This window comes from Pangasianodon hypophthalmus, chromosome 8, assembly GCF_027358585.1.
Source record: "Pangasianodon hypophthalmus isolate fPanHyp1 chromosome 8, fPanHyp1.pri, whole genome shotgun sequence".
Classification (NCBI taxonomy): Eukaryota; Metazoa; Chordata; class Actinopteri; order Siluriformes; family Pangasiidae; genus Pangasianodon; species Pangasianodon hypophthalmus.
Window position 1 is genome coordinate 15,153,871 of NC_069717.1, and position 26,482 is coordinate 15,180,352.

The following is a 26,482-nucleotide window of genomic DNA, read 5'->3' on the forward strand; positions in this document are numbered from 1 at the left end:
GGACAATTCATCTCGGTCTCAGCAATATCTGGATAATACCACCTGAATTGACATTCAATCAATTATAGCATGGGAGAGGCAATGGGACATCAAGAACCATCCCTGAACAAAGGGGTATGTGACCCATTCAGAAAGACGTCCGTCTAGACAATCATATCACCCCACCATTTGGATGGTCACACCTGTAACATGAATAATGTGAGAAAGGAAAGTGTTCAATATAGTTATCCTTAATTTATGTTTAGAGCGAGACTTCATTTACATTACGGGCGGGAAAGACTGGTTTGGGGGGGAAAAAAAAAACAGTATTAAATCTTCGACATCATTTTTTTTTCTTACATCACATACTTTTGGCCAGATAATAAATGTTCATTCTTCTCACAAATTTAGGTACAAATATATTTACAGTCTCAACTAGTCACAACTTTCTCCTCAAATGTACATACACACCCTCCAATAATCACAACAAATTAATGTAATTTATATCAGTAGCAAAACATTTAACAAATACAGGTGAATGCCCAAAAAATACTGAGCAATTAAATCTGTACAGTTGTAGAAAAAAAAGATTTAATTCAGAACCCTAGTGTTCTAGTTCTGGGGAACACTTCAAGGTTCTAAGCCTACAACATAAGCTTTCACTTTCAGAGAGACTCCAAGCAGAACTCCTACCCCCTGCTGTAGCCTTCACTATTTGAGATACCGACAAATAGCCTGCACCTTTTGTTCGAAGTAGGCGTGGCAGATCATAAAAGACCAAAAATTTGCTCAGGTACTGTGGTGCGAGACAATTCAGTGCTTTAGAGTTTAGATGGGAACATCTAAACAACTCAGCCAAGACCTCAAAAAAATTGTGGACCTCTACAAGTCCGGTTCCTCCTTAGGAGCAATTTCCACACAACTGAAGGTACCACAAGCAACTATACAAACAATTGTATGCAAATATAAAAATCTTGGGACCAAACAGACAGGGCATTGTTCAGGAAATATACAAAAACTATTTCCCAGGGATGAACGAACTTTGGTACCTGATGCCTCCAACTTCTTCAACATTTCCTTTGTTGTCCTGGGGTTCTGTTGAACCTTTCGGAACCAAAGTATGTACATCCACCGAGAGTCCTATTGTGCCAAACAGATACCAAATTGGTGACATGCAAGGCCAAATCCCCATTTGAGTGGGAAGTTATAAATATTACAGAGCAGAGAATCCTAATCCTGAAGGCACACATAAGCCCTATATATTCTTTTTTCAAATGTTATTATGTATATGACTAAATTCCCTAAATGGTTTAACTAGCTTCTTTGAATGAACTAATGAGCCAAACCAGGTGCGCTATTTAAAGATAACGCTAAATTTTGCCTTACTTATTGAACTGGTTTAATATTATATTTAAATCCTTATTAAGTACATATTAAGTATATATTAATATATATTAAGTATTATCCTATTCTAATATCCCATTTCATAATTCCGCTTGAAATTAAATGTTCATATTGCACAATTCATCATCACATTCCACATTACAGTTATAAAAGCTTCCAAGACACTGATCTGCCAAAGTCTGGTAAAACTGAGTTTATGTCCTATTTGTTTTCTCTCACAGGTAGCACTTATGGAATGCAAGCAATGTGGACTGGACAGAAAGTTTACCAACTTGCACAACAAAAAGTTGGTGAGAGAATTGGCTAACAAGAACAATTTCGGTCTTTATTAAAAACATACCTCCTGCTATCAGAGGACACTACACTGATACATATCAATATGTGAAAATTATTCATGCGTGATACTAGGCTTGTAAAATGAATTGCAGGCTTATTGATATTTTATGCATATTTATGATAACATTTACAAATATTTTTTCTACAGATATAATTTGTCTAATTTTGTCATCCTCTCTGACCATAGCCTAGGTATTTCTGGTAGTTTGCACTTGTGAAATGTGTTAAAACTAGGCTGGGAGTATATGCAGAAGTGTAAATGATGTTGTGTTGATAGTGTTGATGCTTTTATTTCTGTACGATGTTGTTCCTGTTTTGTTAATTTTTTTTTTATTCATAATCTAAACATATCTTTGAAAGTCAAATTCCTTGGTGTAATGCATGTGCTAAACAACTCTGCTTTCATAGTTTTTAAGGGGGAGGAGTTTGCTGTAGAAGGCAGAACAGAGCAGGCACTCAGTAGCACACTGAGGCCTTTAGGGTACCTCACAGCAAATTAGGGCTCACATACAGACTTGCAGATACATAGTCATTTCAGGTTGCTTTAATATCAACACTAAGTCAGTCAAGTTCATAGAAGTTTATATGGATTAAGTGCTGACTTGCAGTGCAGATTATGCTAGTCAAAAGTGCAGCGAAAGGTACAGCACAGCAAGGTGAGTACATGATGCAAATGCCTTAATTATATTTTTAGTGACTGATTATTCTGTACTTTAAATATCTATATGTTGTGTCTATAATATGTGTGTAAACTAAAATTAGTGATCTGCGCCCAAATTCCTAATGTGACAAATGTAGCATAAAGAATGTCTTATGACTGTTAGAGAAGGAAGATTCTGGGACATGTTTGATTTTGAAAACAAACAATGATTATTACTGTTGGAAAAAGAAATTTTACAATAATTGACAACTAGAAACCACCATGGGAGATAATTTGCTAGAAATACACTTGACATTTATAAAAAGTAATTTTAAGTCAAACCTCCTCAGACTTGCTTTTCTGATGCAAACTGCTCTGCTATTAAGTTCATAGTGCATGTAAATTACAACTAACTTGTAAAATTGTCCAGTTATATTTTATGATACATTTTAAAATGTGTACTCTTATAGTACCGTAACTTCCTTTTTATTGTGGTTTTATATCACATTTTTGAAAAGGAGTATTAAGCAAAGAATATCTTCAAACATCTGCTCCTTTCATATACAAAAACAGGACAATATTCATAACTACTCATAACCACTCCAGAAGGTATTATTGCATCTTTAACCATAACTACAAATATGTGGAAGCGCAATATGTATAAACATGCACATTACACTTACAACTGCTCATTTATTAGCAGGGTAGTAGGCAATTTACGTGAAAGGGCTGGTTATGTTGGTACCAAATACTGACTCTTCAGTGTCACCCTAAAATGGGTCATTGCTCAAATTTATCTAACACCTAGTATTTACTGTTTAATTTTTTTTTATCAGTAAAGAACATGCAATATACTTTAAATTATTACAGGAAAATGTTTTTAGAACATGCTGGCAAAAATATTTTTATATAATATATTTTGTCTATGTTAACCACAGTGAAGCAGTAATAATCATATTAATCAAAGTGGTAATACGTCCAAAGGTTTATATTGCTTCATACAAGCTATTAAACTTTGTTGGTGTATTTTTTTCTTGATAGAGATATAGATGGATTTGGATGTTATGGATGGATGCGCTTGGTGATGTGGAAAGACTAAATCAACTTGAAGAAACATGGAAACTTGAAGATGCTTAAAGACATATGTTTGACAATAGAAATTCATTTTTAGAAATATGTTAAATGAGAAATAAATAAATATGAGCCACTACGCAAACCTGGCATCGAACAATTTCACTCATATGAGTAAAAGTAAACATTTGAGCTACTCCAGGACATATTAAAAATATATCCTAAAATAGCCTGGTAAAAAAAAGTGCAGCAATGCTGAAGAGATGGTTTGTGGGCATGATGGCCCGTACAAGACTTCTGCTTATGGTCGCATTTTGCTTTACACTATTCCTGTATAACCCAGACTGCAGAACTCAAAAACCAAGAAATCAAAACCAACAAATTTTGCTCAAAGAGACCATGGATGATATGAAATATCAAGCTTTGCTGCAAGAACATGAGGAACAATATCATCACTATACTGCAAGCCTAAGAAAGCAGATCTTCCATTTGAAATATGCTATCAGAGAGAAAAGACATCTCCAGAAGTCTGTGCAACAGGCTGCTATAATGCACCCAATGGAGCTGGAGGAAACACACAAGAGTAACTCAGAACTTGAGGTGTTCCTTCACGAGCAACTGCATCGTATGAAAAGTCATGTAGGCGTGAATATACCAAATGAGTATGCTGTGTTGCCATTGGAGACCTTTACACTTCACAGTGTCTATCAGCTTGATACCGGGTTCACAAAGCATCCTGTGCAAAAAACTCTTCGACGGGATATGGCTGGGGCATTAGAAGCAGCTCTGCATATCCTTAATGGTCCTAAAGATAAGGATGACCCTCGGTATCGTAAGATATACTCACCACGTGATTTCTTTGAGGGTGAGATTACCTTTGATTGCCACCTTTAATTCATTTCCAGATGCTTTTATCCAAAGAAACTTGCAGGTGAGGCAGAATACATACCAAGCTTGCAGATCTTATTACGTCTAATTACGTTAAGTTTCCCAGAGGGCAAGACAAGTTTATTTGTATAGTTCATTTCTTAAAGTTAAGTGCAAACTAAAGAATAGCATCTCAGTGTCAGTGCTAGTACTCGCAAGTATTTTAAACAAGATTAACACAGAAATGCAGTAGAAAATCTGTTTTATGTCTTTCACTTTTTCCTGAAAACAGCATTTCTTTTCTTTTTGCACTACACTAGGAATTTTTCATTCTGAAAGAGATAAAGGATCTCTGTATGATCTCACATTCAAAGACAATACTTCTCTGGACTTCAGGAGGCTGGAGCTCTTTCGGCCATTTGCACCTCTGCAAAATATGAAGGAAGAAGCAATTGACACATCCAGAATGCTAATAAATATAATTGTGCCATTGGCCACGAGGGTGGACACATTTCAACAATTCATGAACAATTTTAGGTAGGATTCAACTATATATTTCAAATTGTAATTTAACATTTTGTAAAGCCAGATTGCAATGCTACACAAAGCTGCTATACAAAGACATTTAACCTCCACTCCTCACAGGGAAATTTGTGTTGAGGATGAAAGGATCCATCTTACTGTAGTGAATTTTGGAACAGAGAAGATAAATGAAGTAAGAAGAATTATAGACACTGCTGCAAGGTATCATGACACTATTTGATCACGTTTATGTAAATGTGTGCAAATAAAAAACAGGTTAGGATATTTAATTCTACATGTCAAACAGGAGAATGAGATCAAGGAACTTCACTCTAATCCACCTAAATGAGAAGTTTTCCAGAGGACGAGCTTTGAACATAGGAGCTCGTGCCTGGAAGAAGAGCAATGTCCTCCTATTTTTCTGTGATATCGACATCCACTTTACTGTTGATTTCCTAAACTCCTGCCGCATTAACTCCCAACCTGGTAAGACCACTTTCTCAAAAAGAAAGTCATTTAGATTTTGGTCTTTGATGTTTTACATCATTGTATTTCAGTGTATACTGTAACACTGATGCTGTTGTTTTGTTATGTTATAACTGATATTTTGATGGCAGTGGTCATTTTTTCTTGGATCTTTTAGGTAAAAGAGTCTTCTACCCCATACCTTTTAGCCAGTACAATCCAGATGTAATTTATGGTGACCATATACCTACTCTTGAAAAACAGCAGGTGAGAAATAACACAGAATAACCCCTCCTAGCCACCAGGAGGCGTGATACCTTGACCTAGACACCTTACTGTGCAATTTCATACCTTCCAATGGAGTCACAAAGTGATGTATGATGTAGCGTATGTAAAAACACTTGTGGCCCTGGGGCTATGTGCTATGTGGACTTTGGCCTTGCCATACCACACCACAAACTTACTGCTGAGCCAGCTAACTGAATTCTGCTAATTCTCAATGCTGGGGATGGATTTGGGTTTCCCTTCATTCATCACTCATTCTACCTGCTGGGTCAAACTAACCAGCAGACTTTTGGCTACATGCTGCTATTTTGGTTGAGTGGTTTTCTCTCACATTACTACCCACTGGTCATTGTTGAGTCTGTTAAGTTTATTGGTTCCATGTCGCCTACTGTCTGGCTGACTAGCAAGCTAAGTGCTGGTAGTGTAGATGAGTGAGTTTCCCTCACCATACCGTGTGCTGTTTATTGCATTACACAGTACATGCATTACTGGGGCTGGAGTTGTTCTTCCTTCTAAGTAACAGATCCCCAGACTACGTTATGATGCTATGTAAACAAATCACGCTACAAGAGTCATGCTCATTGTGTCGCTGAAAGCCAAAGATGGGCACCAGCTATATGCTCACTCCCTTGACCAACTTAAGGATGCAGTGTCTAGCCTGATTTGCAGTCAAATCAGAAAGAAATCAAAATCAGAATCAGAAAGAGCTTTTATTGCAAAGTGTGCTCACACACAAGGAATTTGACTAGGTAGGAAGCTTCCTTGCTTATTGGTATGTTCCAATAAGACAGCAAGACATATAATAATAAAAATTACAAATAACAATATATATATATATATATATATATATATATATATATATATATATATATATATATATATATATATATATAGTTGAGGTCAAAAGTTTACAGCCCCATTTCAGAATCTGCAAAATGTTTATTATTTTACCAAAATAAGAGGGATCATACAAAATGCATGTTATTGTTTATTTAGTGCTGACCTGAATAAGATATTTCACACGAAAGATGTTTACATATAGTCCACAAGAGAAAATAATAGTTGAATTTATAAAAATGACCCCGTTCAAAAGTTTACATCCCCTTGATTCTTAATACTGTGTTGTTACCTGAATGATCCACAGCTGTGTTTTTTTGTTTACTGATAGTTGTTCAAGAGTCACTTGTTTGTCCTGAACAGTTAAACTGCCTGCTGTTCTTCAGAAAAATCCTTCAGGTCCCATAAATTCTTCGGTTTTCCGGCATTTTTTGTGTATTTGAACCCTTTCCAACAATGACTGTATGATTTTGAGATCCATCTTTTCACACTGAGGACAACTGAGGGACTCATATGCAACTATTAAAGAAGGTTAAAATGCTCACTGATGCTCCAGAAGGAAAACTTTTTAACGGAATGGAGATGTGTACATTTTTCTTATTTTGCCTAAATATTGTATTTTTTCATTAAGTACTGCCCTTCAGAGGCTACAGAAGATAGTTACATGTTTCCCAGAAGACAAAATAAGTTAAATTTACCCTGATCTTCAAATTCAAAAAGTTTTCACCCCCCGGCTCTTAATGCATGGTTTTTCCTTCTGGAGAGCATTTGAACCTTCTGTAATAGTTGCATATGAGTCCCTCAGTTGTCCTCGGTGTGAAAAGATGGATCTCAAAATCATAGTCATTGTTGGAAAGGGTTCAAATACACAAAAAATGCTGGAAAACCAAAGAATTTGTGGGACCTGAAGGATTTTTCTGAAGAACAGCAGGCAGTTTAATTGTTCAGGACAAACAAGGGACTCTTGAACAACTATCAGTAAACAAAAAAACACAGCTGTGGATCATTCAGGTAACAACACAGTATTAAGAATCAAGGGGATGTAAACTTTTGAACGGGGTCATTTTTATAAATTCAACTATTATTTTCTCTTGTGGACTATATGTAAACATCTTTCATGTGAAATATCTTATTCAGGTCAGCACTAAATAAACAATAACATGCATTTTGTATGATCCCTCTTATTTTGGTAAAATAATAAACATTTTGCAGATTCTGAAAGGGGGCTGTAAACTTTTGACCTCAACTGTATATGAATGTATATATATATATATATATATATATATATATATATATATATATATATATATGTATATATATATATATATATATATATATACACACACTGTATAGTAGACACAATAGGCTTAGACGGAATAGATATATGTACAGATGTGATATAATACAGCTATGTGCAAGGTGAAGGCAATAGCAGAAGCATTAAGGATATGTGTACAGGTAATATAGTAAAAGAATGAATTTACATATTGCACAAAAAAATTGTATCCACAGAGCGGTATTACACTAAGAAGGACCTAAAAGTCAGTTAACTGTTCATGAGGGAAATGGTTTGTGGGAAAAAGCTGTTCTTGTGCCTGGTTGTCCTAGTGTCTTAGTGGTTTACCTGCACGGTTCCTGACTCTGGATGAGTATAGGTCCTGTAGGGTGGGCAGGGGAGCACCAATAATCCTCTCAGCAGTTCGGACTGTCCATTGAAGGCTTCTTATATCTGATTTGGTAGCTGCATGAAACCAGACAGTAATTGAAGTGCACAGAACAGGCTCTATGACAGCTGAGTATAACTGGGTCAGCAGCTCCTGTGGCAGGTTGAACTTCCTCAGTTGGCGAAGGAAGTACAATCTCTGCTGGGCTTTTTTCAAGATTGAGTCTATGTGGGTCTCCCACTTTAGGTCCTGTGAGATGGTAGAGCCCAGGAACCTGAAGGACTCCACAGTGGCGACAATGCTATCCAGGATGGTGAGTGGGGGCAGTGCTGAGGTGTTCCTCCTGAAGTCCACTCTCATCTCAATTGTTTTGAGCGTGTTCAGCTCCAGGTTGTTTTGACTGCACCAGACAGCAAGCTGCTCAACCTCCCTTCTGTATGCAGACTCATCACTATCCTGGATGAGACCAATGACTGTGGTGTCATCTGCAAACTTCAGGAGCTTAACAGAGGGGTCTGAGGAGGTGCAGTCATTTGTGTAGAGGGAGAATAGTAGTGGGAGAGCACACATCCCTGAGGAACACCAGTGCTGACTGAGCGGGTGCTAGATGTGAATTTTCCCAGCCTCACTAGCTGCTGCCTGTCTGTCAGGAAGTTGGTGATCCACCGACAGATGGAGTTGGGCACAGAAAGCTGTGTAAGTTTGGTCAGGAGGAGATCCGGGATGATGGTATTGAAAGCCAACCTGAAGTCCACAAACAGGATCCTTGCATAAGTCCCTGGTATGTCGAGATGTTGCAGGATGTAATGCAGTCCCATGTTGACTGCATCATCCACTGACCTGTTTGCTCTGTAGGCAAACTGAAGGGGGTGTAGATAGGGTCCAGTGAAGTTCTTCAAGTGGGCCAACACTAGACTCTCAAATGACTTCATGTCCACAGATGTTAAGGCAACAGGTCTGTAGTCATTCAGCCCAGAGATCTTTGATTTCTTTTGGACAGGGATGATAGTGGAGCATTTGAAACAGGAAGGGACTTTGCACTGCTCCAATGATCTGTCGAAGATCCGTTTGAAGAGGGGTGACAGCTAGTCTGCACAGACTTTCAGACAAGTGGGTGAGACATTGCCTGGGCCTGGTGCTTTCCTGATCTTTTGTCTCCTGAAGAGCTGGCACACATCCTTTTCACAGATCCTAAGTGCTGGTTGAGTATCAAGATGGGGGTGAGGTGGGGTTACAGGAGGTGTTGATGGTTGTGTGGAGAGAGTGTGTCTGGGGTGTGAGATTGCCTCTTTCAAATCTACAGTAGAAAAGGTTCAGATTGTCAGCCAGTTGTTGATTCCCAGCAGATTGAGGGGGATAATATCTTGTAGTTGGTGATGGCTTTCAGGCCGTTCCACACTGATGCAGGGTCATTGGCTGAAAACTGTTTTTTCAGCTTTTCAGAGTAGTTTCTTTAAGCAACTCTTATCTCCTTTGTCAGTCTGTTTTTGGCCTGATTGTACAGCACTTTGTCCCCACTTCTGTAAGCATCTTCTTTGGCTTGACGAAGCTGTCTGAGTTTCGTAGTAAACCATAGTTTGTCATTGTTATATTTTAAATAAGTCCTGGTGGGAACACACATGCCCTCACAGAAACTGATATAGGATGTCACAGTATCAGTACTGTGCCTGTATGCTAGGACAAGATGAACTAGGCAGTGATCAGAGAGTCCCAAACCTGCTGTATCCTTTATTGTGGTGTAACAGTGGTCGAGTGTTTCATTGTCTCTGGTGGGACATGTAATGTGCTGTCTGTATTTTGGCATTTCCCGGGTGAGGTTTGCTCTATTAAAAATCACCAAGAATAATAATTCTTTCACATAATTCAAATGTGACCCAAACACCAGAGAATAAACCAGAGAATAAGTAGTTGCAAATAGTCAGCAGTGACTGATATAGAATATGTGAGGTGGGTAAAATATTACTATTCATGTAAATACTCAAAATTATTATTATTTTTAATAATAATTCTATTAAATGAGGCACCAGCAACCCGGACCAGAATTCCCTCCAAATTGCCTGTAAAAACAACTGCCTTCTGTTGGCCTGGAAAGGTGTCCGGTTCGATAGTATGCACAACATGACATTTTAGAAAACAAATAAAAAATTGCATTTAAAAATCTATACAGTCCCATGCAACAGAATACTACATACCCTGACCAATAATATATAAAATTCTAGTCTCATGCCAGAATTTCCATTTAAGTACAAGAGTGTTATCATAGAGGAGACATTTTTATTAAAGATACCAACTTGCAGAGTGAATGTCTAATATCTAGACGTTTTAAAGTGTTTTTCATAATGTTTCAGTTGTGAGCTCTTTTGCATAAGATTTTTAACTTACACTTTCAGAAAGCAGCTGGAGATCACGAGCTACGTATGACAGAAAGGGATACAATGAGGGAAATTTTTATTATTCTAAAACACAGTTACAAGCCTATGCAAACCTGTGTGTTCTTAGGAGCCTATGCAAGATGCCAATCTGAAATGAGTGTCTGAAAACTGCTTTTTTGCTAGCAATTACTTCAACAAAAACAGTTGGAGAGCTGTTTGCCCATGTCCCGGCAATAAACTTGCCTTCTATGCATTACTGGCATAAAGATTCTGAAGTAACTTTGTCGTTGGGCCTAAGATCACATCACTCAATGATGTAAATCAAACAATTGACTTTTCAACATCGCATCAGAGCATTCTTTGTTGTGCCCGATACACACACCACAGTGACTGGACAGCAGCCATCTGATCTTCAGATCAACTGTTTATCTGTCATGAAGGACATCATCACTATGGCCTATAGACTGAATGGATGACTGGCTATGACATGCCTCTCTAAGAGGACCATCTCCACCTCATAACTTGAAGGTGTGCCATGCCCAGACAATTATGCTATTGCTACCTAGGCATCACCATGTACATTCTCCAGGTTCTACAAGGTTGACATCACCTTCTTGTGGTGTGTGTGCAATAGTCTTTGAATACTTTCCCGGTTACTTTCTCATTTTAAAAAAATGACCATTTGTATGATTTTGCGTAGTCTAACACCGTATTGCCAGTCCTTGACTTTATTTCTATTCTTATCTGGATGTGTGTACTGTTGTACCAGCACCATTCTGGCAAGAACTCGGCGAGAACATTGCATAGCAATGTAACAAGTGGAATTTACTCCAAATATTGGGTCATACATCAGTTTGTGACTTCGTTTGGCATGCATGTGCACACTCACAAGAAAGTGTCCAGGTGGTTTTCATCATCTGGTGGTTGAGTGTTCAAAGAACACAGTTAAATGCCTAAGTAGTGTTTTTTTTTTTCTTACACAATTTTATTTTCTTTACAAATATGCAAAACTAGTTTTTTTTTTTAAATTAAAGAACTTATGCATCTGCTTTGTGCTCTCTTTATTGTTCTTAACAGGTAATCAGTAAAAACACTGGATTCTGGAGAGATTTTGGCTTTGGAATAACATGCCAGTATTTGTCAGATTTCATCAACATAGGTATTCATTATATTTCACAAAATGCTAAATATCCTACAATTGTCCTACTGTGTAATATTACTGAGAACATTATGAATTCCAAAAATTGTTTGAGAACCTTTAATTAACTACCTGGCATCAACCAGGTACAGTGTAACCTTAGCTATTGCCATTATACTTTGCTATTATGCATTCGTGCCCCAATTTATTATGACACACATAATCATGGTTTATTTGTGACTGTCACTGATTGAATTAATAAAAAAGTGTGATTGTGCAACAAAATTTAGGTTGTATTATAAACAGTTCTTCGAGATAAAATCAGCATTATTGTCTTTAATTTATATGTGTGAAAGACTACATTCTGATATTCTCAATGATATTTTCCTTCATACCTTTTCTCCCATTCCAAAGGAGGTTTTGAAGTAACTATCAAATCTTGGGGAAAAGAAGATTTGCACCTGTACAGAAAATACCTGCACAGCAATCTTATGGTAGTACGTGCACCTTCACGAGAACTCTTCCATATGTGGCATGAGACACCTTGTGCAGAAGACCTACCAACAGAATTTTTTAATGAGTGCATAAAGACCAGAGCCATGAATGAGGCCTCTCACAGTCAGATGGGAAAACTGTTCTTTCACCAGCAAATAGACAATCATCTACATAAATACAATCAAACAGAAACCCAATGATAGTGGGGAAGACACTACACATACATGAGCAAAATATTTTATGCCATGAACAGTTTAATAAGTAATGCTTAATAAGTCTGTGTATATAACAAGAAGACTTATTATAAAATCCACATCTTGCCATTGTTTTCTTGGGTTTTGTTAGAATATCGTATTTTCCAAGCTGGAACTCAGGCCACTTCTGATGATGCCTTCCAAGAAGCCTGTACCATGCAATCAAGAACACTGAATATCTGCTTCAGGCGTGCATGTCTGTGTGTGTATGTCACGAATTTCCCCTTCTCCACGTGTGGTACCTGTCCCAACATAGTTTTGTTTATGTAGTCATGCACTTTTATTTTGACATGACTTTGAACTTCCTGGTCCTGTCCCCACATCCTGTACTTGTGGGAACCTGTTTCTTGTTCAAGCTGTCATTACTCAGTGTATTAAACAGTCTCACTTTCCGTGTTCCAGTGTTAAACTATAGGACACCACACTGTGTTGGACTCATGCCGATGGTCCTGTTCTGCCACCAGTTTTTGCCTTACCTAGTCTTTTGTCTATATCTACCCTTTTTTATTTTTGAGTTTGTTGTTATTGTTTACTTTTAATAAAGTTCCTCTACACATGTCCTTTTTCCACTGAGTCCAGAAGTCTGACTACCAAGAATTGTTTATACTGAATTATTTTTCTTTTCTTTTTTCTATATTTCTTTTTTTTAAAAAAATATAAACTAAGACTATATACAACAGAGATAATATTTAGCTGAACAAATCCTTGTATGAAATTGAAATATATATAATTGAAATCTGAAAATTGTAATAAATCTGAAATTGTAATATCATATCAATATTGTAAGATTTATTCTCCCTGAACATCAGTTAATTTCACCAATTCAACTAGGGAATTAATATATTTAATTCAAATGCTATCAATGTATTATATAATGCAAAAACAACAATAATAATAATAATAATAATAATAATTATTATTATTATTATTATTATTATTGTTGTTGTTTTTGCATTATATAATAATTATTAATAATAATAATTATTTAATTATATTATATTATATATATTATATATTATAATTATATTATATATTTTATATATTATATATTATATATATATTATATAATTAATTATTATTATTATTATTATTATTATTACATTATAATAACAATATACATTTACTTGGATAAATAAATGTGTACTTCTAGTCAAGAGCGAATCTTATATAAGAAAATGACAATTTTATCAGCTTTTTTTCCTACTCGGTACCTTGGTGTATACGTTGCATAAAGGCTACAGGGCCTGAAGGGGTTAATGCAGAAATCTCGTTTCCTCTTTGAAAGGGGCGGAGCCTAAAAGCTTACCAGCTCCGAAGCAGCATACTATCATGCTAAATAGTATGGCATAATAGTACGCCAACTAAGGTTTGACATACTAGTTAGTACGGTAGTATGCGAATGCACAATCCCAGTCGCGCGAGGATGACTCCCCAGATAGCGGTAACATCGTACGATTTGTACCGCAACAGTCGAGTCATTATTGGCTGGTGAGCGCGTGAGGACTGTCTGTAATTCATAATGTTGAATTATGTAGCTGTTTGTTTTAGTTAGAGGTAAACTAAGAAACATTTGTCTTACTTTGGCTAATGTGTTTTGTGGCCTAAGTAAGGAAGTTACTGTTATTGCAAAAGGAGGTTTACAAGATTAGATTTTCAGAGAAAGAAAGGAGAGTAGAAAGGAAGATGTTCGATACAGAAGGGTACATCTTGATTCTCCTGGACGTCACCTGCGTTGTCCTTGGTAAGTGTACAGAGCCTTGTTCCAGTAGCTCAGTCTCATCGCAGCACCGAATATTTTCCTTTCGTCGGGAAAAGTACAGAGCTCTTTTAGGCGCTATAGCATACTATACGCACCAGCAGGTCATTTTAAAAAGGTTATAGGGTTTAGTGTATAATTACATCCGCATTGGACGAGCAACACTGTAACACTCTCTTTCTGCGCAGAAAAAAGGGAAGTGAGTTTACTGATTTCCCCCAAGAATGTTCCTTGAACAACAACGTTTAGACTCTAAAGTTCCTATGCTAATTACACGGTTTTTACCCTGGTTTTGTTTTATACAATGGTTGATTGATATGATGATAATATTTTGAGAGCAAATGGTGATAAAATGAAAATGCTGTAATTAAGAAACGAAACGAAAATCGTTTTAAGAAACGAGAATAACACTAAATTAACCACAAACCTAATTATTTATATTATTTATGAACAATGTGAAAAGATATATTTTACTTTAACCTAAGCATAAAATACATTTATTATACACAAAGTTTTCTATGGGGTTCAGTTCAGTGGTTTAATCCAAACATAATTACTGTATATGTAAATATTAATAGGGCCTAACTAGGCCAAGTTATTTAAAATATCCACTTTTCTGTACATGTGCATACAATGTGGCAAGAATTTTTGTGACTAAATGGATTTGTTTAAGAAAAAAAGCTGATTGTGAATTAACTGCAGAATGTGACAAAACTTAGCCAGGCACTGGAATGTAAGAGTGTAACACCCCTATTCATAAATTAGATGAACTAGAGCCTTTGTTTAAATTCTGTGTACATAATAAAAATGAAACTGAGCTGCACTGTGAGAAATCTAGTGGAAACAGCAAACTAACTACTAAAAACAAATAACACTCCTCTGAGAGCTTATTCCAAGTCCCTATGCACACATTCCCTAAGACAAAATGTTGGAGATACAGACCCGACCAGCATGAGTACATGGCTTAGTTTTAACACACCCAATTTAATTAAAAAAATATAAAATGATCCTTTCGTTATGTCAACATCACATGATATCAGGAAATGTAGCAATGACTCTACTCCTGGTTTGGGATGCTGTGAAGGTATTCACAACTCTGAGGAGATAAATAATCTGCGACCAATGTGGTGTTATTAAAGTGTTGTGAAAATAAAACTTTATTGTGAACATCCCATTAACTGGGTCTTGAGTAAAAGAGAAAAATCTCTTTCTTTCAACAAGAGCTTCTCTTTTAGCTTCAGTCAGTGCTTGTACATTGCCGACCTGCCACAGTGTAGCTGTGCTCATTCTGCAGAATCATAAACAACATATATACTACAGAGTGAAGTGGTCACCTAATGTTAGCTATATAGCTGAAATATAGGTTTAAAGGGGAAAGGATTGCTCTGTTGTAATCTTACAGTGTGCTACTGGGTGCTGGACCATGACGTTAATATAATGTAAGGTGCATTCCATAGCCTACAGAACTTCACATACTTAACCTTTTCCAGCTATAAAACAATAAAATAATAACTTACATTGGCCGATCATGTATTGAATATAAACTAATATACTTTTTTCCCCCATGAAAACCTTTTATGAGACAACACATGCTGGGCTATACCTTAAAATGGTTACTATTTTTAAATATTAAAATGTAACTTCACTTAATGTTGCCCCAGTTGTGCAAAAAGATGCACTGTAGGGAATACTGCCTCCTTGCAAACATCTCTTTTGGGTACTCTCACTTCTGGTCACTTAAAGAAGATCAGTGGACAAAATGCACATTCCAGTGGTGAAATAACTGAGTTTGGCATATGAAAATAACACACACTAAATAAGTTATTAAGTGTGTACTAAGTATGCACTAGCTGGTTGTCATCATCTCTGTACCTAAAACAACTTTGCAAATAAATAAATAAAAGTTGTTCAGCAGGAAAAAAGCTAAAATACTAAAAAAAAAAAAAAAAAAAAAAAAAAAAAGCTATTACAGGATTGTCAAGGTGACTTACCACAGCTCAAGAACATCATATTATAGAGTATTCCCCTGACTCAGTAATCATGTGCTTTGTAGCTTTAATGCTTATCAATTGCTATACTGCATGTCAGAGTCAACGTATTGTATTTCAGTTTCCTGATGAAACATAAATCCCTTGTAAATTTGTTAATGGATTAATGCATTTTTGTGTGTTTTAAATGTCTTTCGTACATCTAGGCCCCTCTGAACACCTTGTAGTACTAAGTCAGTGTGACTGGCATTTTGTTTCCCACACACACTCAGACATAAACGTAAATGCCAGAAAGACAAAACACAAGAAGATATTGTATACTCAGTGCAGTGAGGAAATCTGTGTATCAGCCGTTCAACCCATCATTCTGAAATCAAAAACGGAAAACAATTTTTTTCCCCTTTTTATTTCCGCAAAACAAACATGGATTGTTTCATATAAATAAAACAAGTATTCAAATTCTGAATTCTCAGCTTTTTCCTCATTTTCCATTCTTAACAGAAAAATGTGAAAATTCAAAAAAGGCACCTTCATCCACACACAAAGGTCACCAGCAGTGGGAGATGTGAGGCTTTGGACAGGGAAGATGTGGCAAAAACAGCTAAAAGACGTTGGAAAAATGGCATCATTGCAGCAGTATATGGATGTCACAGTTAAAATGTTTCATGATGGAATGACACACTGATATCTGCCAATCTGGCTCGAATAAGTGTAGAGAAATGCTCATCCATGAGTGTCTGCTGGATTTGCCAAGACCACAACTTAAGAAGGAAAGGACAAGTGGTTGACAGCCTCCTAGAGGTTGTCCTCCACTTGTCCTTTCTTCTGGGTCAGATAAACTGTCAAAATTCAGTATAGGCCAATATTCAGTATATGCTATATATATATATATATATATATATATATAAAAAGAGTTTAGGATTACCTGAGAAAATTCAAAGACTAGCAAATGGATATACATTCAGGAATGCACAGAACTGGGGCAACCACACAACCAGTTCAAACATGTTCCCACATAGGAGGGCAGCTTCATCAGCTTCATAACACAAATCCAGTCGCTTAGACTTACTACTACTATATGTTTATTTAAGCCACACCTATCATGTTTTATTCCAATGGGTCATCTACCATAGATGCATTTAATCTCTTAAAGATTAAACCATGGAAAAAACAGGGACAATGGAAAACTGAGCTGGTTCCATTGCCTTATTTGGTGGGCAAGCAATGTGGAATTATTATCAGGCTATGATATAATTGCTGGGCAAGTCTGTGACATCACCTACCATCCAGCTCTAACCCCAATTTTCCACCATTCAGTAGAACTAATGAAAATCTCTACGAGTGGCAAAACATCTTAAAGATTAAAACAGAAGTTCAGTGTCTTTGACATCTTACTGTACCCATTTAGAATGTCCTTGTTCACTGAAAACTTTTACATAAATTAAATTTTTTCCCCCACATACAGTGCATTTTGTTTTAATGTAAAAACAGTTTGTGTTGGATAAAAATTGTTTACTTGTCCCTTTTTAACTAGTCAAGAGGATATGTCATATTAAAACAAACAGTGTATTGTAGCCATCTAGCTTCACTCACACTTGGCTTAGCTGCTGCAATGTTGTCTTACCAATCACATGAAGAAAGGTGGAACAATGGTTATTCATTGAAATGAACAAGACTCATGTGACAGCTATTTTTCTCAGCCAGTTGTCATCTATATAGTTTCAGATGTGGTGTTTGATGAAGTAATCTTCTATACTGTCATTTTTTCCAGCTGGACTTCCATTTGCCGTATTAAATTTACAACACAACCCATTCAAAAGAGGATTTTTTTGCAGTGATGACACCATCAAGTACCCATACAAAGAAGATACTATATCTTATCAGCTGCTAATGGGAATAATGATTCCATTCGCATTATTTGTAGTAAGTATTACTTTTTTTTTTTTTTTTTTTTTTTTAAATAAATAGGGAATTGTGAAAGGTTATGATTACTAAACCCATATGTCAATGCAGACAAGCTTCCAAATATGTTAGTTGAGGACCTTCAATCTTTCACTCCAGATATTCTTGTATTCTATACTTTTGTATTGAAGGGTGCCTAGTCTCACATGCCAGACCTCTAGCATTTGCCACTTTCTGTAATATGATTAGCTCATTGAGTTGACATTGCAATCCCTGAGCCAATCAGCAAACAAAACTGCTAATAAACTTCTAAAGATGGAATGCCATGAACAGTCTAGTGACTATACCTTCAAAAGTTTGTTTTCCAGTGGAAGCTAGTGCCTGTATGCGCATACACAGAATCGTGCAGATTCCAGTTTTGAAGCTTGTGGCCAGAACAGTGTGCAATAAGTATCAGAGGCCCTGTGGGCATAGGCAGAGCATCTGAGGCTGAGACTACATGATGCCATTCATTTTACAGAATGTAGGTAAGAAGTTGTAAAGGTTACAAATTTCAGCCGGTTTATTACTTGGATTGAGGGATGTACCATTTATATAATATATCACCACATTAGTCAACATGATATCATCATGATATTTCCCCATAAAACTATTGTTGCTACATGCTGCATAGATGTTTGGGCAGAGTTTGCATACTCCTAAGATAAAGGGTTTTTAAAAGCAAGAGATGACAAAGACAGAGATTTAATTAAAAAATATAATAGTAACCTATATATTCAGAATATATTGTGGTTAATTGTTGTAGTAATGATAATTCTCTTCATTTTCAATCTTTGCAAATTTGTCTAAATTTAACAGTATAGGGTCCACCCATATTAATTAGTTGCTAGCCTATAAAGGAGCACTTGATACAGCACATCCAAAGAATAATGGAGAAGCAGGACAGAAATGGTAATAACTGAGCTCTCCAGTAAGCAAATGATAGCCGATATTGGATCAGCGGCATCTCATATCATAAACGATAGATCACAACAAAAATTATTGTTCGAAGAATTATGATTTATTTAATGTAACAACCTACTAAATTGTGGAAAGCATTTAGTTTTACACTAAATTGAGATCGTAAACCTCATTATAGGTTTAGAGCATAATAACTGCACACATTTTTCATGCTTTGCATTTTTATATGTACTTTCATGCATGCCTGGTGTCTTTTGGTGGACATTTCTAAAAAAAAATCAGTACACACTAGAATAATAATTCTTGTTCTCCATCTATAAAGTGAGAGTTTTGAAAAGTAAAAAAAAAAAAACTGAAATTAAATGCAGTATATTTCACCTGTCTCGAAAGAAATTAGAAAACTTTTATTAGCACCATGATTGATTGGTCTTCAAACTTGGAACATTATGAAGCTTTGACGTGGAAAACATATCAGTTTTATTTCTAAACTCAGAGCAGTAGACACTTTGTGATCAAACACTTAAATACTTGTCTGAGGACACAAAGATACAAGACTGTAATACACAAAAGGTTAGCTTGAATGTAGTTATTCTTACCAGTACTCAACAAATGACATATAATCTTCTAATTATATTGTACTAAACTTTATTACTATATATTGCAAAAAAGAATACAAATGAAATTGCTGCTTGTTATTCACTTATTATGTATCTGTATCTCATTTTTTTTTTTTTTTTAACAGATCATTGGTGGAGAGTGTATTTCCATATATCTCAGATCCAGATCCTCCTTAATCACTGACTATGTAGCCTGCATCTACAAAGCTGTTGGGTCGTTTATTTTTGGAGCAGCAATAAGTCAGTCCCTGACTGACATTGCAAAGTACACCATTGGTCGGCTGAGGCCACATTTCCTGAGTATATGCAAGCCCAACTGGAGCCTTGTGGATTGTAAATCAGGTTACATTGAGAACTTCTCATGCACAGGAGACAAGGCATTGGTCACTGAAGGCAGGTAAGAACTCCAGAAAGCAAGGCTAGGAAAACTAGGCCTAGTTTTCAAAGCTGTTTTGAAAATAAAACAATAATTTAAATATTTAAAGGGGAAATTAAACCAAATTAAAATAAAATTTACACTTACAGTATGTGTTCAATATTATCATCTACCCTCATCGTGCTATCTGTCAGTTTTTGTTTTGAGTCTTTTTGTGTCTGTCTGCTTGGACATTTGTGTGATTATTCCTAGATGTATTTCTTCTTCTTGATGTCATTATTATCCTCACAAACTTAAAAGATTGTAATGATTTTTTACAGGCTTTCATTTTTTTCTGGACATTCGTCCTTTTCCATGTATTGTATGCTGTTCCTTGCAGTAAGTACTACTAATATTTTATTATACTACCACAGAAACCATGCTTTGATTACTTCATTTTAAAGCTGCTTTGGCATTACTAATATTGTTCTGTTTTACCTTTAAAAGCTGTACCTGCAATCGAGAATGAAGGCAGAATGGGCTCGGTTGCTAAGGCCAAGTATCCAGTTCTTCTTAATTTCGGCATCTGTGTATGTGGGTCTGTCGCGAGTCTCAGACTACAAACATCACTGGAGTGATGTTCTCACTGGATTCATACAGGGAGCCATTGTGGCAATATTTACAGTGAGTATTTTGCAGGACTGTTGATACTGAGTCACATTTACTATGACTAATAAAGGTTAGTCATGACAGCATAAGCCTTTATTACAAATTTATTTTCATAGCCAATTCCACAATTATTGGTATTCTTCATAAAACTAAGCAGAACTTAATATATAAAATTAATAAATGCATTGAATGATACTGGGATTCTGTATAGTTTATCCCAGGAGTTTTTAAAAAAATAAATATCTTAAAAAAAGAGCACTTTTTTTGGGGGGAAAAAAAATCACAATTATCTGCACCCCCACAATTAGTATTTGCTGAAGCCCTCTATAGAGAGTACCAGCCTCTTCCTGTAATGTCTAACAAAGTTGGAGACACTTACAACAACAACAACAATAATAATAATAATAATAATGATAATAATAATAATAATAAAATTTTATTTATAGCACGCTTTCAATGACCCAAAGACACTGACAAAATTGAACACAAAGAGTTAAACAGATAAACATAAACAAACAAGTAATCATATGAAACAGAAGTCGAAGGAAAACAGAAGAAAAGAAAACAACATAAAGAGAAGAATACAGAATCTTGGATACTCCTCAATGTAGAACATCGAGCTTCTTTATATGCTTAGGTTTGTGCATGTGGACTCCCCACTTCAAAGCAGACCCCATATTTTTAACACGTTTCAATTTCAGAGACTGAGATGTTAATTCAAGACCACTGATTTTGTGTTTGCAATTATTATTTTGCTTATTTGAATGCATGTTTGGGTTATTATCTCAGTGAAAGTTACACTCATGAATAAATTCTAACTTGCCTCTGATAGACTAAACTGTCCTGGGAATTCAAGATTCCCTCTAGACCACAAACCTCAAAAAAACATCCATGAAATGATCCACCACCATATTATACAGTGTGCATCATGTGCTTTAATTTTTTATATGCAATCTCATTGTTTTCACCAAATTTTGTGAGTTTGAGTTTGTGGGTAAAACATTTCATTTTGGTCTCATCTGACCCTTTTAATTGTAGGTTCAGTGATTCTTGGTGTACAGTATTTTTTTGCCCATTGTTTTAAACTGTGCCAGGTATTCCGATAATAAAATGGACACTACTATAACTGATATTTCTCTCTCATTGTAGGTGATCTGTGTGTCAGATTTCTTTAAGGCCCAGCTGAAGGGGGACAAAGAAGAAATCTCACACACTACCCTACAGGAGACCACAAATGATATGAATCACTATGGGAGCACTGAGTGAGAAGGAGACTAAATTGCATGAAATTTTCAGACCATTCCAATAGAGAAGGACATTTGACAGACAAACAGCTGTTTCTGAAACCTCAAGTATAGTCATATATGTCAGTATTTCACTGATGAAACCTACTGTAGGTTTTAAACTGTAAAGCAACCGCAACTGAATCTGGATTCTTCTGAATTTGTTTCAGTCTTCCGTCTACATGAAATGCATTGTCCTGTTGAAGATCCATTTGAAAGGTTATGTATATTACTGTGGTCTACAACTAAATGGAGGCACACCAGGATTTTTTCCTTGAACTGCTGGAGTCTTTCATGTTCTTGTTCCTTGCAGAGTACAAATACCAAAGTCATCACCTTGTGACTGTGACCCCTTGTGGCTAGGCTATAATATGTCCTAGCTCCGTCACATTCGTTCTCTGGCTATTCTCATCAACTGTCATAAGTACATGAGTAACCTTCTGTTCTACTGCCTTACACTCCACTATCTTTGTTAACAACTGAGCCTTCTGCCTATTTGTGTTTCTGCTGCAATACCACAGCAAAGAAGTTTACCCATTTCTTATTAGATTTCTTATTAGATTTCTTATTAGATGCTATTCGCTTGACTACCTGCTGGCACCACACCACGTCAGAGGAAAGACAATGAATAGTCAGCAGTATTCTCATAGCCTACAAGCTTCATGCTTTGCAACTGGCATTATGTTGCATTTAGGGCAAGGCTTTGTAAGTGCTTGTCGAAGATGTTCTAGTCCCAAACAGATCAGACCACTGATCAAGTCCATCATACAACTCCATCTGGGCCTGGCAGACCAAGGAAAAAACAAAACAAAAAAAAAAACAAAAACAAAACACAGCTCTGCCCAGAAATACAAGAGTTTAGCAATTTATAAGATATGAAATTAGTTTCATGCTACATGAACAATAGACCACATGTCTGTTTCAACAACACAGTCAAAAGTGCAGAGAATAGTAACAAACAGTAGAATCCCAGGCATGGGAAATGCACACTTATTTAATAATAACAAAAAAAAAAGGCTTGTAATGAGAAACCAAAAATTAGAGTGAAATATTTTAGCGTCAAGTGTCCACTTCCTTGGCAAAATGACAATGGGAAAAATGAGAACGTGACATAGTGGGGACTGTTTATATGTAGCCATGTAAAGTCACAGCTACATGACTTTAGTAATTGTATTTAGCAAGGAATGAGCACACACAGAAAGACTCCACTAGTTCCACTAGGACTCTACTAGGAAATTACCCTGGTGGTCCAGAATGTAAGGAAGTATGTAAACCTGGTTTCATTTTCTCTCTGAATTTTTTTCATTTCTTGCATTAATTTACTTATAATAGTTTCATATGCCAAACTTTTTTCTGATTTTCATTTTTTTTTTCATTCAAGAATCATGTCCTTTATTTTCTCATAAGAAAAGTCACATAGGTCTGCAAGAGTACATTATTTGTTCTAGACTGGGTTCTTTTTACATCATAGTGACTGAAAGCCAGCCATCACGTACATGTGATTTTTACATGACTCCTCACACTCTGAGGATACCTGTCAAAGGTACTTGGAAATTCCAATAGGTTGAAAAGGTCCATTAAATGAAAATAGCCAGTGTGGTGGTGAACTGTTTTTGTTTGTTTTCTCATTTTGTGTTTGTGCATGTGTGTTTACTAGTACTGTAAACACTGTAGAGCCAAATACATTATAAAGACATAATGAATTTGATGAATTTAGGATTTATTTATTTATTGGAGTAAGTTTAGTCTTCTCTTGCTTTATTTTGAAATAATAATAAAAAATTGTTCAATCTGTACAAATAACTCAAAAACTGCAAGTAAGAAGACTTTGCGTTAGTCAGGTTTTTTTTCCATAATCATGGTTTTTACTGAACAAGAGAAGAAAACTGTCTATATAATTCCACCATAAAAAATACACAATGTAAAGGTACATAACCAATGAAAAATATGTCTGACATGTCTAAATATGTCTATGTTCTGTCATCACAAATGGTACTGCATTAAATGACTTAATTAAAACTTTTACACAAAAGTAATTATGATGTCCTGTTAAATGCCACAGACAAAAGTAAATAGATTTATTAGTCTTCAATTTTAAAGGCAGCAAAAGGTTTAGTCTCGGACAGTCCCTTGCCGGAAATTATTCTTGCCTACATTCATGCAAACTGCTGTGCTCTTGGACATATTTGCACAACTATAGGCCTTTCGCTTTCTGAGTTGATTCGGCAGTAAAAAGTTTAACATCATGAGATTTTAATGTTATATTCAATGCAAATTGGTTTACAGGGAACCTGATTTATCAGCTGAATGTCATGAGTGAAATATAGCTTTCCCATTGCGTAGATAATTCAAAAAAGGGAAAAAATGCTCAGAAAATATGATTCAGATAGTCAACCCATTGTAATCTGGTGGCCTGTTGGGAATATCTAAATAAATATGAGGAAAATGGAAAAGAGAAGAAATATGTACAGGCCAAAAAAAAAATTAACACTCAAGACATAGCCTACATATATTGCATAATCATATCCTTACCTAACCTAAGTGATATAATATGATGCGTCATTCACAGTTGAGTTATGTTCGAGCCAGTCTTTTTTCAGGTGAACATTCATAGCTGGGTCACTAATCTGGATATTGGAGATGGCAGCATGTGCAAAGTCCAAGTTTATTTTACCTGTATTACAGCTCTCATGTACATAATGGAAAGGAAAATGGATCATTGCAATACCTGCAACAGTACTTTACTGTAATAAAATTATATGGTTTCAGACTGTAGCAGAACACTAACTGTGCAATGAAAGTTTTATTTTAGTAAAACAATGATGTAAAACAGTGCCCAGCTAGCTCAGTTGGTAAAGCATGGGATTCTTGATCTCAGGATTGTGGGTTTAAACCCCCACGCTGCCTGCCAACCCCAGCCACTGGGGGTGCACAGATTAGTGCACAGATTAGTGCACTCTCAGTGCTGGTCCCAAGCCCAGATAAATGGGGAGGGTTGCATCAGGAAGCACATCCAGCGTACAACTTGCCAAATCAATATGCAGACAACGGAAGGTGATCTGCTGTGGCGACTCCTAATGGGAGCAATGATGTAAAGACTTAGCAGTGATGAACTGTTCATCAGACTTCTAATTCCTGTAAAATTACAGTCAGGCCACCAGAGGTGTTGTATTGCATGTAAATTTTACAGTTTTTCCACTGTTAAGGTTGCTGTTTTATTACTGAGAAAACAGAAAATTTTATACAGTGTAGTATCTAGAGAAATGGGTATGCGAGCAAAAGGGTTTAAAGTTATAGGAGGTCAAAGCAGTTCATATTTATCTTAAACTATATAAAACAATTATCACATGGGTTTTAGAGGTTCCATGTCTGTCTCCAGATGTCTCCAGTGTCATTGGTATTATAACCTGTGTACAAACCGTAAAGATATTAGAACTATTTAAGCTTTTTTTTTTTTTTTTACTGCTTTATGATGCATTATTAGAGTTTAAATGAATATTTTTTACCAAATAAAGAATAAGGGAAGTTAAAAAAAAAATTAATGACACCTGAAAAAAAGTGTTATCAATCTTACTCAAACTACTTCCCAACCTAACATGGTTACTTTTTACTCTGAGCCAGAAGATGGTGCTCTGTTCTGTGATCCAATAATCTATCCAGAAGCCTGGCCTGAAGCAGGTAATACAAAGACACAGGCACTCTTTAGGAATAGATAATTTAATGATTATGTGTTTCATTTATTATGGAGCCAACAAGCAGATTTGATATTTATTATAACTCATATGCATTCATTTTTAGTTTGAAGGTTTTTTGTTGTTTGATTTGTTTATTTAAATCTGAATGCAAATATTTTGATTACTATTTTAACTGTTCAAAATTTCACCTTTAAGAGGACTTCAAACCAAGTATGACATTTTGCATTTTATTAACCCAAAAACCTATCCTCACACATCCTAAGTGTATAAAACATAGACATGATGTAAATGTTATATTATCTAGAACTGAAAACAACAGCCTACCATATGATTATTTTTTGAGAATTAATTGGCTAATCAGATGATTATTAGAGGATTATACATAATTTAATGATTACTTAGTTAAGTTGTAATGAAGGCATAATTCAATGTGCTAGGCATCAAATATGCTTAAGCGGGCACTGTAGACTGAGATGTAGACTGCTCACGGTGCAGGGCAGGTATTCAAAAGCAGCTGTCTTTTAGCTGCAGTCATGTTCTTTGCACTATCTATGGTTTATGGCATGCTTTATCTTTGCACTATCTATGGCATGCTTTACTTTCAGTCTTTCACCATTTTGAAATGCTCACTTCACTGGGAAATTATTGCTACTGTTCAGTAGTCTCAGATCAGAAGACCAGTTGTAGATTCCTCCAATATTTAATCATGCTGTGGCAAATTTCAGTATGCAAATAACTAACTTAAGATGGACCATTACATAAATAAATATCTTATTTCTCCCCTCCTGTGTAACAGTTAGATAACAGCTGCCAACAATGTCATGAAGAACAAGAGACTCACCTTGAGACTCTCCTTACCCACAAAGCAAATCAACAGTTCTGTTTTGGGCGGCCTCTGGCTGGTCCAAACACTGCAAGACACAGCATG

At 35.9% G+C, this 26,482-nt stretch overlaps 2 protein-coding genes across 2 annotated transcripts; both read left to right on the forward strand.

The window, feature by feature from the left end:
* Positions 1-573: 573 nt before the first annotated feature.
* On the forward strand, positions 574-13,023 carry csgalnact1b (chondroitin sulfate N-acetylgalactosaminyltransferase 1b). The gene is made up of 8 exons (XM_034306822.2): positions 574-2,375; positions 3,401-4,295; positions 4,618-4,834; positions 4,943-5,041; positions 5,127-5,305; positions 5,463-5,551; positions 11,520-11,601; positions 11,995-13,023. Exons 2-8 carry the CDS (start codon positions 3,683-3,685, stop codon positions 12,273-12,275), a joined length of 1,560 nt encoding a protein of 519 aa, XP_034162713.2. The 5' UTR covers positions 574-2,375; positions 3,401-3,682; the 3' UTR covers positions 12,276-13,023.
* Positions 13,024-13,682: 659 nt separating this feature from the next.
* Positions 13,683-23,895, forward strand: LOC113535909 (phospholipid phosphatase 1). The gene is made up of 6 exons (XM_026929475.3): positions 13,683-14,070; positions 17,845-17,996; positions 19,678-19,949; positions 20,249-20,306; positions 20,415-20,591; positions 21,726-23,895. The coding sequence occupies exons 1-6, from the start codon at positions 14,013-14,015 to the stop codon at positions 21,840-21,842; spliced, it is 834 nt and encodes a 277-aa protein (XP_026785276.1). The 5' UTR covers positions 13,683-14,012; the 3' UTR covers positions 21,843-23,895.
* The last annotated feature ends 2,587 nt before the right edge of the window (positions 23,896-26,482 follow it).

Coding starts and splice junctions, on each gene's coding strand:
- csgalnact1b (XM_034306822.2), top strand. CDS start 3,683: ATGCTGAAGAGATGGTTTGTGGGCATGATGGCCCGTACAAGACTTCTG. Junction 5,042..5,126: donor ATTATAGACACTGCTGCAAG/GTATCATGACAC, acceptor CATGTCAAACAG/GAGAATGAGATCAAGGAACT. Junction 5,306..5,462: donor CCGCATTAACTCCCAACCTG/GTAAGACCACTT, acceptor TGGATCTTTTAG/GTAAAAGAGTCTTCTACCCC.
- LOC113535909 (XM_026929475.3), top strand. CDS start 14,013: ATGTTCGATACAGAAGGGTACATCTTGATTCTCCTGGACGTCACCTGC. Junction 17,997..19,677: donor TTCCATTCGCATTATTTGTA/GTAAGTATTACT, acceptor TTTTTTTAACAG/ATCATTGGTGGAGAGTGTAT. Junction 20,592..21,725: donor CCATTGTGGCAATATTTACA/GTGAGTATTTTG, acceptor CTCTCATTGTAG/GTGATCTGTGTGTCAGATTT.